General features: G+C 36.1%; 1 protein-coding gene across 1 annotated transcript in view; it reads right to left on the reverse strand.

Annotated features, from left to right (window-relative positions):
- The window catches only part of GDA (guanine deaminase), a 238,910-nt gene that overhangs the window by 110,939 nt on the left and 109,262 nt on the right, over nucleotides 1–18,709 (reverse strand). The window contains exons 3-4 of the mRNA XM_053702505.1: nucleotides 6,250–6,421; nucleotides 70–157 (exon numbers count right to left, since the gene is read on the reverse strand). Coding sequence (XP_053558480.1) covers nucleotides 70–157; nucleotides 6,250–6,421 — 260 coding nt within the window. The remainder of the gene's footprint in view (nucleotides 1–69; nucleotides 158–6,249; nucleotides 6,422–18,709) is intronic.

An 18,709-nucleotide genomic window follows, 5' to 3' on the forward strand; every position in this document is an offset into this window, starting at 1 on the left:
ATTTGCACTGTATTACATATATATATATATATAAAATAAAATAAATATAGGAGAACTATGTATCCTTACGTGTGAGGTCAGCCAGTGATAAAGAAGCATCTGTATGAATTGTAGCAAAGTAGCAAGCAGTAGTTGTTCCATTTTTCAATGTTCTACACTAAAAATAAAAGAAATACATCTATTTATCTCACCTGAAAAAAACAAAAGTAATAAAAAAGGCATTTAAATACATGGAACTCCAGTATTTTTCACAACTACTTATACCAGTGATTTTCAACCTTTTTTTTGCCGTGGCACACTTTTTTACATTAAAAAATCCTGCGGCACACCACCATCCCAAAATTTTACAAAATCACACATTGTAGCCTAATACAGTATATATATATATATATATATATATATATATATATATATATATATATATATATATATACACACACACTGTACTGTGCTGTCATGCCATGCCTCCTACAAACTAACGGCTAGATTTGAAGTTTTGTCGGTAACGACCCAAAAAGCTAACGCCGGCTTTTTTCTGGCCGCACCATAAAAATAACTCTGGTATCGAGAGTCCACATAAAGGCTGCGTTAGGCTCCAAAAAAGGAGCGTAGAGCATTTTTAACGCAGCTTCAACTCTCGATACCAGAGTTGCTTACGGACGCGGCCAGCCTCAAAAACGTGCTCGTACACGATTCCCCCATAGGAAACAATGCAAAAAAGCCGCGTTCAGCTCCTAACGCAGCCCCATTGTTTGCTATGCGGTAACCCTTCCTACGTCTGCACTTAACACTCTAACATGTACCCTCTAAACACCCCTAACCTTACACTTATTAACCCCTAATCTGCCGCCCCCGCTATCGCTGACCCCTGCATATTATTATTAACCCCTAATCTGCCGCTCCGTAAACCGCCGCTACTTACATTACATTACATTATCCCTATGTACCCCTAATCTGCTGCCCCTAACACCGCCGACCCCTATATTATATTTATTAACCCCTAATCTGCCCCCCACAACGTCGCCTCCACCTGCCTACACTTATTAACCCCTAATCTGCCGACCGGACCTGAGCGCTACTATAATAAAGTTATTAACCCCTAATCCGCCTCACTAACCCTATCATAAATAGTATTAACCCCTAATCTGCCCTCCCTAACATCGCCGACACCTAACTTCAATTATTAACCCCTAATCTGCCGACCGAATCTCGCCGCTATTCTAATAAATGTACTAACCCCTAAAGCTAAGTCTAACCCTAATACTAATACCCCCCTAAGTTAAATATAATTTAAATCTAATGAAATTAATTAACTCTTATTAAATAAATTATTCCAATTTAAAGCTAAATACTTACCTGTAAAATAAATCCTAATATAGCTACAATATAAATTATAATTATATTATAGCTATTTTAGGATTTATATTTATTTTACAGGTAACTTTGTATTTATTTTAACCAGGTACAATAGCTATTAAATAGTTAAGAACTATTTAATAGCTAAAATAGTTAAAATAATTACAAATTTACCTGTAAAAGAAATCCTAACCTAAGTTACAAATAAACCTAACACTAGACTATCAATAAATTAATTAAATAAACTACCTACAATTACCTACAATTAACCTAACACTACACTATCAATAAATTAATTAAATACAATTGCTACAAATAAATACAATTAAATAAACTAGCTAAAGTACAAAAAATAAAAAAGAACTAAGTTACAAAAAATAAAAAAATATTTACAAACATAAGAAAAATATTACAACAATTTTAAACTAATTACACCTACTCTAAGCCCCCTAATAAAATAACAAAGCCCCCCAAAATAAGAAAATGCCCTACCCTATTCTAAATTACTAAAGTTCAAAGCTCTTTTACCTTACCAGCCCTGAACATGGCCCTTTGCGGGGCATGCCCCAAGAAATTCAGCTCTTTTGCCTGTAAAAAAAAACATACAATACCCCCCCCCCAACATTACAACCCACCACCCACATACCCCTAATCTAACCCAAACCCCCCTTAAATAAACCTAACACTAAGCCCCTGAAGATCATCCTACCTTGTCTTCACCATACCAGGTTCACCGATCGGTCCAGAAGAGCTCCTCCGATGTCCTGATCCAAGCCCAAGCGGGGGGCTGAAGAGGTCCATGATCCGGCTGAAGTCTTCATCCAAGCGGGCCAGAAGAGGTCTTCCATCCGATTGAAGTCTTCATCCAAGCGGCAACAGCCAATAGAATGCGAGCTCAATCTGATTGGCTGATCGGATCGGCCAATCGGATTGAACTTGATTCTGATTGGCTGATTCCATCAGCCAATCAGAATATTCCTACCTTAATTCCGATTGGCTGATAGAATCCTATCAGCCAATCGGAATTCGAGGGACGCCATCTTTGATGACGTCATTTAAAGGAACCGTCATTCGTCGTTCAGTCGTCGGCCAGGATGGATGTTCCGCGGTGGAGGTCTTCAGGATGCTGCCGCTTCGCTCCGGATGGATGCCGCTTGGATGAAGACTTCAATCGGATGGAAGACCTCTTCTGGCCCGCTTGGATGAAGACTTCAGCCGGATCATGGACCTCTTCAGCCCCCCGCTTGGGCTTGGATCAGGACATCGGAGGAGCTCTTCTGGACTGATCGGTGAACCTGGTATGGTGAAGACAAGGTAGGATGATCTTCAGGGGCTTAGTGTTAGGTTTATTTAAGGGGGGTTTGGGTTAGATTAGGGGTATGTGGGTGGTGGGTTGTAATGTTGGGGGGGTATTGTATGTTTTTTTTTACAGGCAAAAGAGCTGAATTTCTTGGGGCATGCCCCGCAAAGGGCCCTGTTCAGGGCTGGTAAGGTAAAAGAGCTTTGAACTTTAGTAATTTAGAATAGGGTAGGGCATTTTTTTATTTTGGGGGGCTTTGTTATTTTATTAGGGGGCTTAGAGTAGGTGTAATTAGTTTAAAATTGTTGTAATATTTTTCTTATGTTTGTAAATATTTTTTTATTTTTTGTAACTTAGTTCTTTTTTATTTTTTGTACTTTAGCTAGTTTATTTAATTGTATTTATTTGTAGCAATTGTATTTAATTAATTTATTGATAGTGTAGTGTTAGGTTAATTGTAGGTAATTGTAGGTAGTTTATTTAATTAATTTATTGATAGTCTAGTGTTAGGTTTATTTGTAACTTAGGTTAGGATTTCTTTTACAGGTAAATTTGTAATTATTTTAACTATTTTAGCTATTAAATAGTTCTTAACTATTTAATAGCTATTGTACCTGGTTAAAATAAATACAAAGTTACCTGTAAAATAAATATAAATCCTAAAATAGCTATAATATAATTATAATTTATATTGTAGCTATATTAGGATTTATTTTACAGGTAAGTATTTAGCTTTAAATTGGAATCATTTATTTAATAAGAGTTAATTAATTTCGTTAGATTTAAATTATATTTAACTTAGGGGGGTGTTAGTATTAGGGTTAGACTTAGCTTTAGGGGTTAATACATTTATTAGAATAGCGGTGAGATTCGGTCGGCAGATTAGGGGTTAATAAGTGTAGGCAGGTGGAGGCGACATTGTGGGGGGCAGATTAGGGGTTAATAAATATAATATAGGGGTCGGCGGTGTTAGGGGCAGCAGATTAGGGGTACATAAGGATAACGTAGGTGGCGGCGCTTTGCGGTCGGCAGATTAGGGGTTAATAAGTGTAGGCAGGTGGAGGCGACTTTGAGGGGGGCAGATTAGGGGTTAATAAATATAATACAGGGGTCGGCGGTGTTAGGGGCAGCAGATTAGGGGTACATAAGGATAACGTAGGTGGCGGTCGGCAGATTAGGGGTTAAAAATTTTTTTTCAAGTGTCGGCGATGTGGGGGGACCTCGGTTTAGGGGTACATAGGTAGTTTATGGGTGTTAGTGTACTTTAGAGTACAGTAGTTAAGAGCTTTATGAACCGGCGTTAGCCCAGAAAGCTCTTAACTACTGACTTTTTTCCTGCGGCTGGAGTTTTGTCGTTAGATTTCTAACGCTCACTTCAGAAACGACTCTAAATACCGGAGTTAGAAAAATCCCATTGAAAAGATAGGATACGCAATTTACGTAAGGGGATCTGCGGTATGCAAAAGTCGCGGCTGGAAAATCAGCGTTAGACCCTATTTTGAGTGACTCCAAATACCGGCGGTAGCCTAAAACCAGCGTTAGGAGCCTCTAACGCTGGTTTTCACGGCTAACGCCAAACTCTAAATCTAGGCCTAAGTGTTGCATGCTGCTGCGTGTAGAGCCAGCACTAGGCACGTGTTGTGGTGGGTGGGGGTTCCTTCCAAGTGTGAATAGAGGTGAGCTGCAACTGCGCAGTTACCCTCAGTCATCATCTCACTCAAAATAAAAAAATGGCCCAGAATGAAAAACAAGCAAAATTTAAAAAATATGTCACACTGTTGTCAGTCTGCCGCGGCACACCTAAGGATCTCTCATGGCACACTAGTGTGCCGTGGCACACTGGTTGAAAAACACTGACTTATACTATCAGCGCTCTAGTTACAAAAAAATGTGAGAGTGCCGCATGGCTAGAGCTCAAATTGGAGAACAGCTCAAACCGTTATCTCACAAAAAAATTACTTTTGAAGTGGGCGGCTGGAGCACAGGTATTTGAATTTCAGCGCTACATTAAAAAGTAAGTTATAGGGGCCGAATTATCATTGTGCGAGAGGACATGATCAGATATTGCGGATTATGTCTGCTGCACATAGATAAATGCCGACAGCATACACTCTCTGCATTTATCATTACACCAGCAGTTCTTGTGAACTGCTGGTGCAATGCCGCCCCCTGCAGATTCGCGGCCGATAGCAAGGGGTGTCAATCAACGCGATCGTATTCGATCGGGTTGATTTCTGGCGATGTCTGTCTGCCGCCTCAGAGCAGGCGGACAGGTTATTGAGCAGCGGTCTTTAGACTTGTGTTTCCATGGAGCCTGCAGGCTCGTCAAAAACACGGGGCATCAAGCTCCATACGGAGCTTGATAAATATGCCCCATAGTGTTTCTTCATTACAACTGATGAATTAAACTCTATCTAAAACATATATCTGTTTATACAAAGAGGAAAGTTTACCATAACTTTTAGTGCACCAAATATCCCTTCATTTCCTAAGGGTAATTTTAATTAAAAAAAAATCCAATGACTGATGGAATAACTAGACAACCTAATGTCTTTCAGATAATAAGTATTCCAACTTTATATGAATATTGGCCAGTTTACATGAAAGCTACAGATGGTCAAGATCACAAACAGGCATAAAATAGTTTTTTTTAATAGAGGTTTTATTATTTGTATAAATTAATAGGAAAACTAAGTAAGGTCCTGGTAATTACTGCTAGAACAGGGGCAGAAAGAAGGGAATATATCTTGAATTATAATAATATAACTGACAGGAACCGAAACAGAATGATCAACACCTACAGGTAGTTCACTTGGAGGAATGTGTAGGTGCTAACTTGTATATGCTAGGCATTTTTAGGACATATTTTGTTACAGTGGTGATCTTCTGGGATCTATACATAATCTGGACATGATGTCTTAGTAATCTAAGCATATATACACAAATGTGTGTGTGTATATTTCTTAAAAGAATGGCTTTTACTGTATTAGCTTATTTGATTAATTTTCTATGAAGCCATTTGCAGCAGTTCGATAATCTTAAAAAGGAAATTGCAAGAAGACGGAAAAAAGTAAGTCTAAATGGCCATCAAAATCTAATGTTAAAGAAATATAAAGCAGCCCAGTATCTTACATGTTTAGTGATCCAGAGCCATGTGGAAAGTGCTATAAATAGAAGGCTTGTCCAATATGATGACCAGCTGGGCTCAAATGAAGGCCAAGAACAATTAATTTATTAATCTCTGTGTTTGTATACGTGCTTGAACTTACAGTACTTCTTGGGGTTTTTTTTTGTTTTTTTAAAGCAGATAATAGATCAATTATTATCCTCAAACCACAAAAATATTTTACTGCCAACAAAAGAAATGGCTGTTATCACATGCTGATTTATCATTAAAAGTAAAAGGCTACTATTCTCTCTTTGTCTACCAGTAAAGCAATAATTTTCCATTACAGTAGCTGTAAGAATTAATGCTACATTACACCAAGAAACTGATTTTTAATTTTACAAGATGGTAGTTTAATTTAGTGACAAACTTTCAGCAGGCCAATTTATAACAATTTAACAAAAAAATAGGGAAACATAGTCCTTACTACAACACCACGGTATAGGTCGCTTGCATGGTTTAGGTCTTTGTATTTCTCCTCTGTCGGAAAAGTTGTATGTTCCAGCCATTCCAAAAGAGGCTTGTCCATAGCAGATCCAACAAAGGCATACTGGGATGCATGGATGTGTGTGTCAATCATTCCTGGCATAAAAAAATCACTGAAAACAAGGTACATAACAGTAAATATTCATAATTTTGCTGAAAATTTGAAAGTTAGCTGAATATAAGTTAGTGATAACTTTATTAGATATGGAAATTAAAATGTTACCAAGTCCAATAGACATATCTGGGATGTCTCAAAATTATATACAACATCGAACTGTAACTTGATGAATCATATAGTAAAATTAATGCAATAAAAAGGTCTGAAAAATGAAATATAGTTTCTCTTGATCTAGGATCCAATAACTTTTAAATGGCTTATCTTTATGCATGCTCACAACCAATTGCATCTAAATGTGTATGCCATTGCACCCCTAATAAGTGTGACAGTTAGCCTGCCCGTTCTAAATCTTGATTGACTAACCATGTTAACATATAGAATTGTGAATGAGTAGGCTGACTTAAAATGTCTGTAAATAGAGAATAAATCAGTTACAAGATTTTACGCAGAGCTGGATTTTAATATTGGACTACGGTAGATCAAGTTGACGACACAGAAGACTTCAGATACTAAATATTATAGGGTTTTTTTTGTTTTGTTTTTTAAGGGGGCTTTGTTTTTGTGTTTTTCATAAATAGTTCATATTTTTTAAAAGCAACTTTTGTAATAGTAATTTTTTTCAGTATGGTTGTTTTTTTTGCAGTAATTTTTTTGCTAACTTAGGGGTAACAGACTAGGATAGGTTGCGTTTATAGAAGGAGTCTTAGGTTACAGCTAAGTTTAGGTTGTGGGGATTCTGCTGGGGTCCATGGTGGGGGGTTCATGTTAGTAGTCAATTGGAGTGGTCAAGTTTGCGGTCATTTTAGGTAGAGTGGTTTACCATGACAACTGATTAGTGGTTAGGGGGTTATTACAGAATAGAGAATTTTAGCAAAGAGGTTTTTTATGCATTGAGGTTGTGGGGGTATAGGAGTTAATAGCAGTTAGGGCTTTTTTTGCATGGGGGTTGAGGCGGTTTAGAGGTTAATATTGCGAAGTGTATTTTACACACAGGTTGGTTTTGCTATGGGGGTTGTGGTGGCTTAGGGGTTAATAGGGGTTGGGGGGGTTAGCCATGGTGGGGGAAGCTTGCAGAGAGTTGTTATGGGGGTTTACGGGTTAATAGTGGTTAGGGGTTTATTTCTTCCAGGAGGTGTTTGGGATGGGAGTTGTGGGGGTTTATGGGTTAATAATATGGGGTTGTGATAAGGGCTTCAGTTGATTTGGGGTTTAATGTGTTGGGGGGATTGGGCAGCTGAGGAATTTATTAATGGCTACTTTTTAACGCTGGTGGGGACTGTTGTGGTAACAGCTTAAAAAAACTTCTAAAAAGCAACATTACTAATTATTTATTGTGTGCACTGGGCATGCAAAGTTTGTTAGCAAACACAGACCAAGATTACACGTTGTGCAGTATGGCTTTACCGCTAAAAATGGCCTTTGAGTGCGGAATGGTGAGCTACTCGGTATTACAGGTTGCGCGGTATGGCTTTACCATGATCGTTATGGCCTATAACGCAACGATCCATTCCGCATTTAAAGACCTGTAGTTATGGATTTTGCAAAACAAAAAAGTTTCACAGAACCCATAAAACTATGTTACAAAGTACACTAACACCCATAAACTGCACTATTAAGCCCTAAACCGCCATCCCCCAGCATTGCAGCTAATAAAAAAAACTTTAACCCCTAAACCGCCATCCCCCCACATCGCGACTACTAAAATGAAGTAGTTAACCCCTAAACTGCCCTCCCCTCACATCGATACTACTAAAATAAACCTATTAACCCCTAAACCTCCATCCCCCCACATCGCCCACACTAAATAAAGTTATTAACCTCTAAACTGCAGTCCTCCCACATTGCAACTACCTAAATTAAACTATTAACCCCTAAACCTAACACCCCCTAACTTTAAATTAAAGTTACAATATACTAGCTACCTTAAAATAAATAAAAACTTTCCTGTGAAAAAAATAAAACCTAAGCTTAAACTACAAAAAAAAAACTACCATTACAAAATTACACAAAATAAAATAATCAAACATTACATTAAAAAAAAAATAACATTACATTAAAAATAAAAAAACTAACATTACAAAAATAAAAATAATAGTTAAGGTTACGAAAAATAAAAAAGCAAACATTGCAGGAAATAACAAACAAAATTATCCAAAATGAAAAAAAGTGATTCCTAATCTAAATAAAAACAAAAAATCCACCCCAAAATAAAAAAAAACCCTAATCTAACAATAAACTACCTATAGCCCTTCAAAGCCGTCTTTGCTCAAATTTATCAAGGGTGCCAATATTAGTGTAGGACACAGTATGTATATATATATATATATATATATATATATTTCACAAACAAATATTCATATATACATTACAAATAGAAAAACATATTTAAAAAAAATAACTTTTTTATGTGAAGAACATAGGAATGTAAAGTATTCCTAACACACCTTGGGGTTTAGCACAGTTGGTCTAGCTCAGTGCCAGGTTATCGCGCAAACAATAAGAATTTGTTTTTATTTTTCATTGCACTCCATAGAAGTATATGGGGAGACGAAGTTAGCGTGACTTAGATTAACTTTTTGCTTTCAACTTGTAATGCATGTGCTAATGAAACCACAATATTTTTTTCTTTGAGTGTAGTTAGTGAGTGAGCAGGAAAAAAAATTAGCACACCACTTGTAATCTGGCCCATATAAAATGGCTTCATGGGAGAAATAATTTATTAAACACTACAGCTGCAACCTTAGAAGCCATGAAACATGGTAGAGCCTGAAACATAGAGTCCCAGCAAATTTGTTTTAAGTTTCACCATCAATTGGCCACCCCTGATCTTGTGGCTTAGAAAAGGTAGTTAGTTTATAATCTCATTAACAGTCTAACAATACAGTATGTGTTAGTCACTGCATTGAAATGCAGCTATCAATTGCAGGTCAGTTAGGGTCTAGGCCAGAGTAATGAAATGGAATTAATCTAAAAATAAAAATATTCAAGTACAGAATATTATTGTTAAATAAACTTTAAATTAACCATCTACATTTGAGGACTGAATTAACATTCCCAGGTTAAAAAAATAAATAAAGATAAAGCTAAAGAATTACTGCTGTACTTTGTGGGCACTGCCTTATTTTTTGTACACTGTATCACACAAATATGAAAATGGAATGTTTAGGAGTCATGAAACAAGGCATTTTATTTTCACTGTGTAAATCATATCTCTCAAACCTGTAACTGGTAATTGTTTCTGTCAAACATTTGTCTCCATGCACAAGTTAATTACCTTGAATGAATCTTTTTTGTGAGCCTAAATTGACATTAATCTTCTAAAATTATTTTCCCAAGTGCATATTGTTTTTTTAACTTAAAAGTGTCATTAAAGAAATATTACAGTTATTTTTTGTTATAGATTCATAATATAAATAAATAATGAATGCTTCATTGCTGATATACAGCATTGATTTGTAAAAAAACGAATGTATTAAGCACTATGATGACATACATTGGAGTCATGAAGTATGGTGATGATCCAGACGTAGAATGACAGCATGAAGTTCTACCTTGGGAATTTGTGCCATAAGTTGGCCACCTCTGATCTATGAGCATTAGACTACTCATGACTGTCTTACCTTGATGCATGCACACAGCCAACTGCATCCAACTATGCATGCATGTGCACCTCTAACAAGTGTGAAAATGAGTTCGCCCATTCATAATCCTAGTTAGTTAACCATATTAACATATTAGCATTGTGAATGGGTACAATGTAAAATATTCTATAAATATAGAAAGAATATGTCACAAAATTCATATCACAGGTAAGAACTACAAGAAGATATTATGTTGCTACTGGCCCAAATGGCACCACAAACATAAGTGAACTGAAGTGCTTTAATTACAAGACGAGAAATATTTTTTCTACTGTTGCCAACACAGTCCGTCAACGTAACAGAAAATAAACAGAAAGCATAATAAAGAAAGCCAAGGAAAGCACAGTATACATACAAATGAGGGAATGAGAATAATATCATCAGATGTGAGCGGTCAATTGATTGACTCAGATTATTCATATTATTTATTGTCCACAAAAATATTGTTTAAAAAAATTGTTATATTCCATTCAATGTTTTGTTCCTTCTATTTATCCTTATTTTTTCTTATTTTCAGCTTTCTATTATTTATTGGCTTTAAATTCTTTATATTTTCTATTTACATCTTATGTTGTTTTCCTATACCAGTGCAATTTCTCTTTTGCTCCTACACTTATTTTTTCCCATCTCTTGGGGCTTTTCCATGCAATTCACCCACCTTTCTAAAAAAAAGTCATTTTACACAGTGTAGGTAAACCTATATCACACCAATTTCAATCACAACAACCCCATTCTTTTCAGTGTTACCCTTCCCATCCTGTCTCTGATATGACCTTCTGGCTTCGCAAGTCTCTAGCTAAAGATGAATGAGCAAATATAAGAGCTGAATGCCCCATTTTATCCTTCTAGAGAATACCTCTAATATCCCTATTGTTGATCCAAAATAATTCAAATTAATTTGAAATCCACATTACTTGGCAATTTACTTTTCAGATAGTAATCTGCCTCCTGGATATTCAACAAAACAATAAAGCCAACTGTGACATGGTTACACCTGAAAGAAGTTTGTCTAATAATTTAATTAGATAACATTCTTATTATGAAGACTCATACCTCCTCTCACAACATCTAGAGCTGACTCTTTCATTGTAACAGAACTTTAGCTTTTTGATAAACTGGGAAAAAATTGTACTTAAACCTATGCAGAACCTACATTTTCTAGGGATTTTTCACAGGGGCCTTCAGATTATTAATAATTTATCATTTCTTTTTGGCCTATTTTTCCGTTAATTTTATTCTTTCTGCTGTTAAATCAAAGTGCTACATTACAAGCACAGCTTAATTGCTTGTGCACCATTTGCTTAGCTCTTAAGCAATATCCAACATGAATTTTAGTCCATTATGCAAGGGATTTAGGGCACCCATGCTACCCAAAATGTAGATAATACCACAACCTAGACCAGAGATGGCGAACCTTGGAACTCCAGATGTTTCAGAACTACATTTCGCATGATGCTCAACTGGACTTCAGAGTGCCTAAGCACCATGGGAAATGTAGTTCTGGAACATCTGGAGTGCCAAGGTTCGCCATCACTGCCCTAGACTATCTCTCAAGCAATAAAAAAATAAACTTGGGGGTGGAGCAAGCTATAAAACTGAGCGGTCGCATAGTACTGCAGCTCCGACAATATACCTTGCAAATCCATTGCACGACTGCTCAGTTTTGTCTATAATTATACTTAAAGCATGGCTAACATCGGGGACATACACCATCAAGCATCTACCTTAAAAAGAAACTGTGATAGAGGCAAGAAAAGAAAAATAAAATGAAAATCTCTGTGGCGCTCTATGCTGAAATTATCTAGGAGCGTAGATCTTGCCACCTCCAGGGCGATCCATCAGTATAAAAGTAAAGATATCCCTACAAGTACAGCTAGAACAGCTACATCGGGTAGCACAGCTAGTGAAGATACTTCCATGTGGATAAACCCATTGTGTTTGCAGAGCAGAGAAGCAGCCTTGTGACATCCCATCCCATTCTACATAGGCCACAACCTATCTGGCCTAAACGCTAATGGAGGATATCACACAAGGATTACACACCATCTTCGTAGAGTTTGAAGCAGAAATACTATGAAGTTTTAACCGTTTAATACAGAGCAAACAGCATGGGGAACAACAATGCTAGGTTTGTGAGTAATCAATTCCAGAGGTGCCGATACTCATGGAACAACAATAGCAATCTACTAAATGTACTTTGTCACCATGGGAAGATTGAACCATGTGGGACGTGGTTGAACCACGGGAACAGACCGTTGATCATCTAACCCACAATATTGAAGATTTGGTGAACATACAGGGTAACTTCCAAGGCAATCCAATAAACCAATCTAGTTTGATGAGGTCGGCAGTGATGGGCCCTGACTGCTCGACCATAGATTGTCAATTACCAATCTGGATGGTCCTTACAGAAGTGATCGCTAAATATTCGCCCAGTACAGCAAGATGGGTTGCATCGGCTCTACTAATAGAGCTATACCCCCAAGAGGCAGAGGAAATTGACCTACAAGCTTTGTTGAATCCCTGTACTATTTCCCTGAGACAAGAGTTATGAAGTATAGACATGGGGTAGAATGCTATCTCCCACTTGGAAGTGAATGCATCACTATATCAGCACGGTAACTTGCTTACGGCTAGGTTATGAGGGTTGCGGTGCTAACTTGCATGTTATTGTCACTGCTCACTTACCTACAGCGCTGGTATTACAGGTTTTCATAAGCCCGGTGTTATAAGGCAAGAAGTGAGCATAGAGAAAAATTGAGCTCCATACCACACTTCAATACCAGCGCTGCTTAAGTCAGCGGTGAGCTGGTTGTATGTGCTCGTGCATGATTTCCCCATAGACATCAAAGGGGAGAGCCGGCTGAAAAATAGCCTAACACCTGCAATAAAGCAGCATAAAGCTCCGTAACGCAGCCCCATTGATTCCTATGGGGAAACTAAATTTATGTTTACACCTAACACCCTAACATGAACCCCGAGTCTAAACACCCCTAATCTTACACGCTCTGGACATCGCCGCAACCTACCTACACTTATTAATCCCTAATCTGCCACCCCCAACGTCGCCACCACTATAATAAACATATTAGCCCCTAAACCGCCGCACTCCCACATCACAAACACTAGTTAAATATTATTAACCCTTAATCTGATGCCCCTAACATCGCCGCCACCTACCTACATTTATTAACCACTAATCTGCCGCCCCCAACGTTGCCGCCACTATACTAAATTTATTAACACCTAAACCTAAGTCTAACCCTAACACCCCCTAACTTAAATATAATTAAAATAATTCTAATTACAAATTCCTATCATTACCTAAATTATTCATATTTAAAACTAAATACTAAATACCTATAAAATAAACCCTAAGCTAGCTACAATATAAATAATAGTTACATTGTATCTATCTTAGGTTCTATTTATATTTCACAGGCAAGTTTGTATTTATTTTAACTAGGTAGAATAGTTACTAAATAGTTATTATCTATTTACTAACTACCTAGCTAAAATAAATACAAATGTACCTGTAAAATAAAACCTAACCTGAGTTACACTAACACCCAACATTACACAACAATTAAATACAATTACCTAAATTACAAAAAAAAAAACACTAAATTACACAAAATAAAAAACAAATTATCAGATATTTAAACTAATTACACCTAATCTAATAGCCCTATCAAAATAAAAAAGCCCCCCCCCCAAAAAAAAAAAAACCCATAGCCTAAACAAAACTACCAATAGCTCTTAAAAGGGCCTTTTGCGGGGCATTGCCCCAAAGTAATCAGCTCTTTTACCTGTAAAAAAAAAAATACAAACAACCCCCCAACAGTAAAACCCACCACCCACACAACCAACCCCCAAATAAAATCCCAACTAAATGGGGAGTTTAGTTTTTTTTTAGTTAGGATTTTAAATGGGGGGTTGGTTGTGTGGGTGGTGGGTTTTACTGTTGGGGGTTGTATGTATTTTTTTTACAGGTAAAAGAGCTGATTTCTTTGGGGGAATGCCACACAAAAGGCCCTTTTTATGGGCTATTGGTTGTTTAGTTTAGGCTAGGTTTTTTTTTTGGGGGGGGGCTTTTTTATTTTGATAGGGCTATTAGATTAGGTGTAATTAGTTTAAATATCTGATAATTTGTTTTTTATTTTGTGTAATTTAGTGTTGTTTTTTTTTTTGTAATTTAGGTAATTTTATTTAATTGTTGTGTAATGTTAGGTGTTAGTGTAACTCAGGTTAGGTTTTATTTTACAGGTAAATTTGTATTTATTTTAGCTAGGTAGTTAGTAAATAGTTAATAACTATTTAGTAACTATTCTACCTAGTTAAAATAAATAAAACTTTCCTGCAGAATAAAAATAAACACTAAGCTAGATACAATGTAACTATTAGTTATATTGTAGCTATCTTAGGGTTTATTTTATAGGTAAGTATTTAGTTTTAAATAGGAATAATTTAGGTAATGATAGTAATTTTTATTTAGATTTATTTGAATTATATTTAAGTTAGTGGGTGTTAGGGTTAGACTTAGGTTTAGGGGTTAATAAATTTAGTATAGTGGTTGCGACGTTGGGGGCGGCAGATTAGGGGTTAATAAGTATAATGTAGGTGTCGGCAATGTTGGGGGCGGCAGATTAGAGGTTAATAATATTTAACTAGTGTTTGCGATGCGGGAGTGTGGCGATTTAGGGGTTAATATGTTTATTCTAGTGGTGGCGATGTCAGGAGCGGCAGATTAGGGGATAATAATTTTATTTTAGTGTTTGTGATGTGGGAGGGCCTTGGTTTAGGGGTTAATATGTAGTTTATGGGTGTTAGTGTACTTTTTAACACTTTAGTTATGAGCTTTATGCTACAGCTTTGTAGCGTAAAACTTATAACTACTGACATTAGAATGCGTTACGAATCTTGTGGGATAGGCTGTACCGCTCACTTTTTGGCCTCCCAGAAAAAGCTTGTAATATCGGCGCTATGGAAGTCCCATTGAAGAAAGACTTTAAGCAAATTGCGTAAATTAATTAGCGGTACAGCCAAAAAAGTGTGCAGTGCCCCTAAACCTGCAAGGCTTGTAATACCAGCGGTAGTGAAAAAGCAGCGTTATGAGACTTAATGTTGCTTTTTTACTCGTACCGCAAAATTCATAATCTAGCCATTAGTTTCTTAATGTACTGCTCTTTAAAAATTTAACTGGAACTAACTATGAAGAAAGGTGATGTCTGAAACCCCAGCTCTTTCATTATATATGGCACCCTATACTTTAAAGCCCACCGTTACTGTAATAACGACCCTATGCATGTAATTAAGTCTGTTGGTTTTCTATATAAGTTTTATTATCTGTTGAAAGTTTTATTCACATACTTACCTTAATTCAATAGTGGTTATCTCCAACACAATTTATTCTCAAGAGTCTGAAAATTATACTACTGGGACTGTTGCTACTATGGCCTGAACCTTACCGTATGACAAGTCCTGATAATTTACTACTGGGCCAATACCTATGTTAAATGTCCTACCTATTGAATGTCATATAATATCTGCTATTGCAACTCTGTTAATTCTATCAGCAACATCTACTTAGATTCAGAGCTTAATAATGCATATATATATATATACTGTAATATTGTCATGTACCCCCTTAAATATTGATTATGCAATACTTTAAGCCTATGATTGTGAAATAATCTGGTATAGACGTTACATGAAGGTGTGCTAGTTTGATCCTAGAGTCTATAAAAATATCCATTCTGCAATTACCCATATAAATGACATATAGTAGTTTGGAAAAGAGCTCACACTGAACTAGGGATATTGCAGTACCTTTGTAGTATCTTTGAAGACTACATTAGAGGCATACCTTTTCCGTTTGCTTTTTTCCATTTGATGACAGTATTAACCTGTTTAAAGTCTTATGTTTCTTGTTTGTGATAGTGAGCCTAACTGTTGTTTTAAAAGAAGGCAGAAATTTTTATTAGCTAAGGCATCCCTAGATATGCCGGATGTTCACTATGACATATTGCAACCTACAGCAGTATTGCCGAATAATTACTATTATAGAACTAATATTGTCTTCCCATAGAACCATTATGATATCGATAGAGAATCTGAAGGCTGAGGTGAATAGCTACATACCTCTCATATAGGCTACTAAGCTATATTCTTATCAGTTAAATCCCTATTACTCACTTTAAGATACAGAAGTAAAGAAGCATGCAATATATATATTGTTATGATCTCGACATTATGTTTGTGTTTATAGTTTGATACAACACTGTATGGATCACTGTTTATATTGTTTATCTCATGCTATTTACTAGATACCTTATACTGACTTTTCTATTCCAAATATAAAAGCCAGCCACAAATAATACTAATACTAGCAGAGGTCTAAGTAGACAAATCTTTACTTCCCTACTAAACATTTAAAGGTTTGTTTAAAGGGGTTGAATATACCTACTATGATTTCAATCTCATGCTTAGAGATTCTATGTATACATTCAGTACGCCCCAATGTAACTATTCAGGCTTGTATACTGTTTATGACCGTTTGCATGTACTGTTCTTTAAGCAAAGTATATTCTATGCAGTCTCTGATGGGAGCTATTATATAATAGAGGTGTGTTCTAGCAATGTTCCTTTAAGAGTGTCCCACTGAAGAACCAGATTCCAAGATTGTGAGCAACCAAAGCAAGCATGTTCGTATAAAGATTTACACATGTACTTAGAATGAATCTTCCTTTCTGTTTCAATTAGATAATAATTACTGGGCTTTAGCAGTAGTCTTACATCTCTGGGATGCTGCCTGCGGCCGGGGCAGTGTCACAAAAATATGATAATAACACCTTCTAGAGCATTTCAATGGTATACCTATAATCAGTATATATACTTACATGATCTTCCCATATCTGAGTATAGTTTTTCCACAAATTGAAGTCTGATCTTCTATAATGGGGTATTTTAACATCTATCTGCATATTTACAATGCTTCTATATTTTACAATGCTTACAATGCTTGCAGTTTGATGGTTACACATTGAGACCTTATTACAATATCTCTAATGACAGTCTGCTTTTTATACGCCCATACATAACATAGTGGATCCCTTTGCTTCTCTATATTTAGAATGTGGTATGCACTCCTAAAATATTGACTTGAGTAGCCTCTATAGTTAACAGATTTTTCCATCTTTTTGGATTGAAGCCATACATTTAGTCACTGATTCATATAGTATTCACAGCTGAAATGAGTTTTCATTATACCCTATATTACATATTCCCCTTTTATATATATCGCCCACTAGCTTATGCTGCACTTAGCTGCTTTAGCTCTCAAAGTTCATAATCGTCACATCTAGCTCCCTCTCTCCCATCTATAGCTCACTGAATAAGCTTAGGAAAATGTATCCTACACAGTTCTATATCCCCAAACTTTTAAAATGTATGCTTAACCATAGTGGTAACTGATAATCCCTTCCCTTAAAATAAGAAAAATAAGATTCACTGATTGGGACCCAAGAGTGGACTCTTACAGTTTCTAATAGCATGCTTTAGAATAATATATTTCTATGACAATGTGAGGTGCAAGAGAGGTCTCATAGTCCATTTAGAGGGCGTATAGTTCGATAGGCATAATCCACATATTTTGACTCTACAAATGCATTACAACCCTGCTATGTTTTTCTTGTTTAAGTTTGTTTATTGATTGAATATCTTGAAACTATTTATATGTACACTTTGCAATGTCAATTCAGCTTTGTATGCCTTAAAGTGAATCTCAATTAAAAAAATGTAAAAAAATAAAAAAATAAAAAATAAACTTTGAACTTGTAAATATAAAAGCACTATAATTGTGCTCATGCAATGTTAATGCACAAAAGTACTAATATTTTTGTATTCCACTTAATCTAGGCCAAAATGTTTACAGGTATCCCTGTAAGTCACCACTATTACATTTGAAGTATTATGAAAGCTATAGAACATCTCAATTGTCACGCTTTTCTTATTTTGTGGATGTTAAATTACATTTATCTTTTATTGGTAACTGTCCTGAAAATTCTCTTTTACCACTAAACTTTAACTTTCCAGTAAGTTAGTTACTCTATTCTGCCTTTTTTCATGAAGACGTGCATTAGATATAAAAGCCTTAGACTTGAATATCTGTTGCGCTGCGTTGTTACTCTTTTGATATTTTTCACTTTCTCTTCATGTTTTCTGTGCAAAAATTTTTCCGCTGTTATCAATCTTCTTGCCTTTTCCTGCCTCCTGCCTTTCTTTCCACCTCTCAATTAAGCCTATCACTGTAGCCTAAGTGGTAATAATTATCGTAACTCATATAGATTCAGTATTGTTACAAGATGTCTGCTTATTTACTTCTGTACAATCCCAACAATACTGAATCTATACGAGTTACGATACAGGTTAGTTTTACTGTAGCGACATATACTTAGTAACCTTACTAACTGCTATTTCACTATTGTGGCAAACTTTATTGCAACACTGATGAATGTTCCTATTAACACTGTAACTGGCTGCCTAGGGCAATAGACCGAGAGCCTAACTAAATGTAGATTAAGAGCTCGCACTGAAAAGCTGTAAACTGAATGTAATTTCAAGTTTAGAATATAAAGCTACTA

The sequence above is a fragment of the Bombina bombina genome, chromosome 2, assembly GCF_027579735.1.
Source record: "Bombina bombina isolate aBomBom1 chromosome 2, aBomBom1.pri, whole genome shotgun sequence".
Lineage (NCBI taxonomy): Eukaryota > Metazoa > Chordata > Amphibia > Anura > Bombinatoridae > Bombina > Bombina bombina.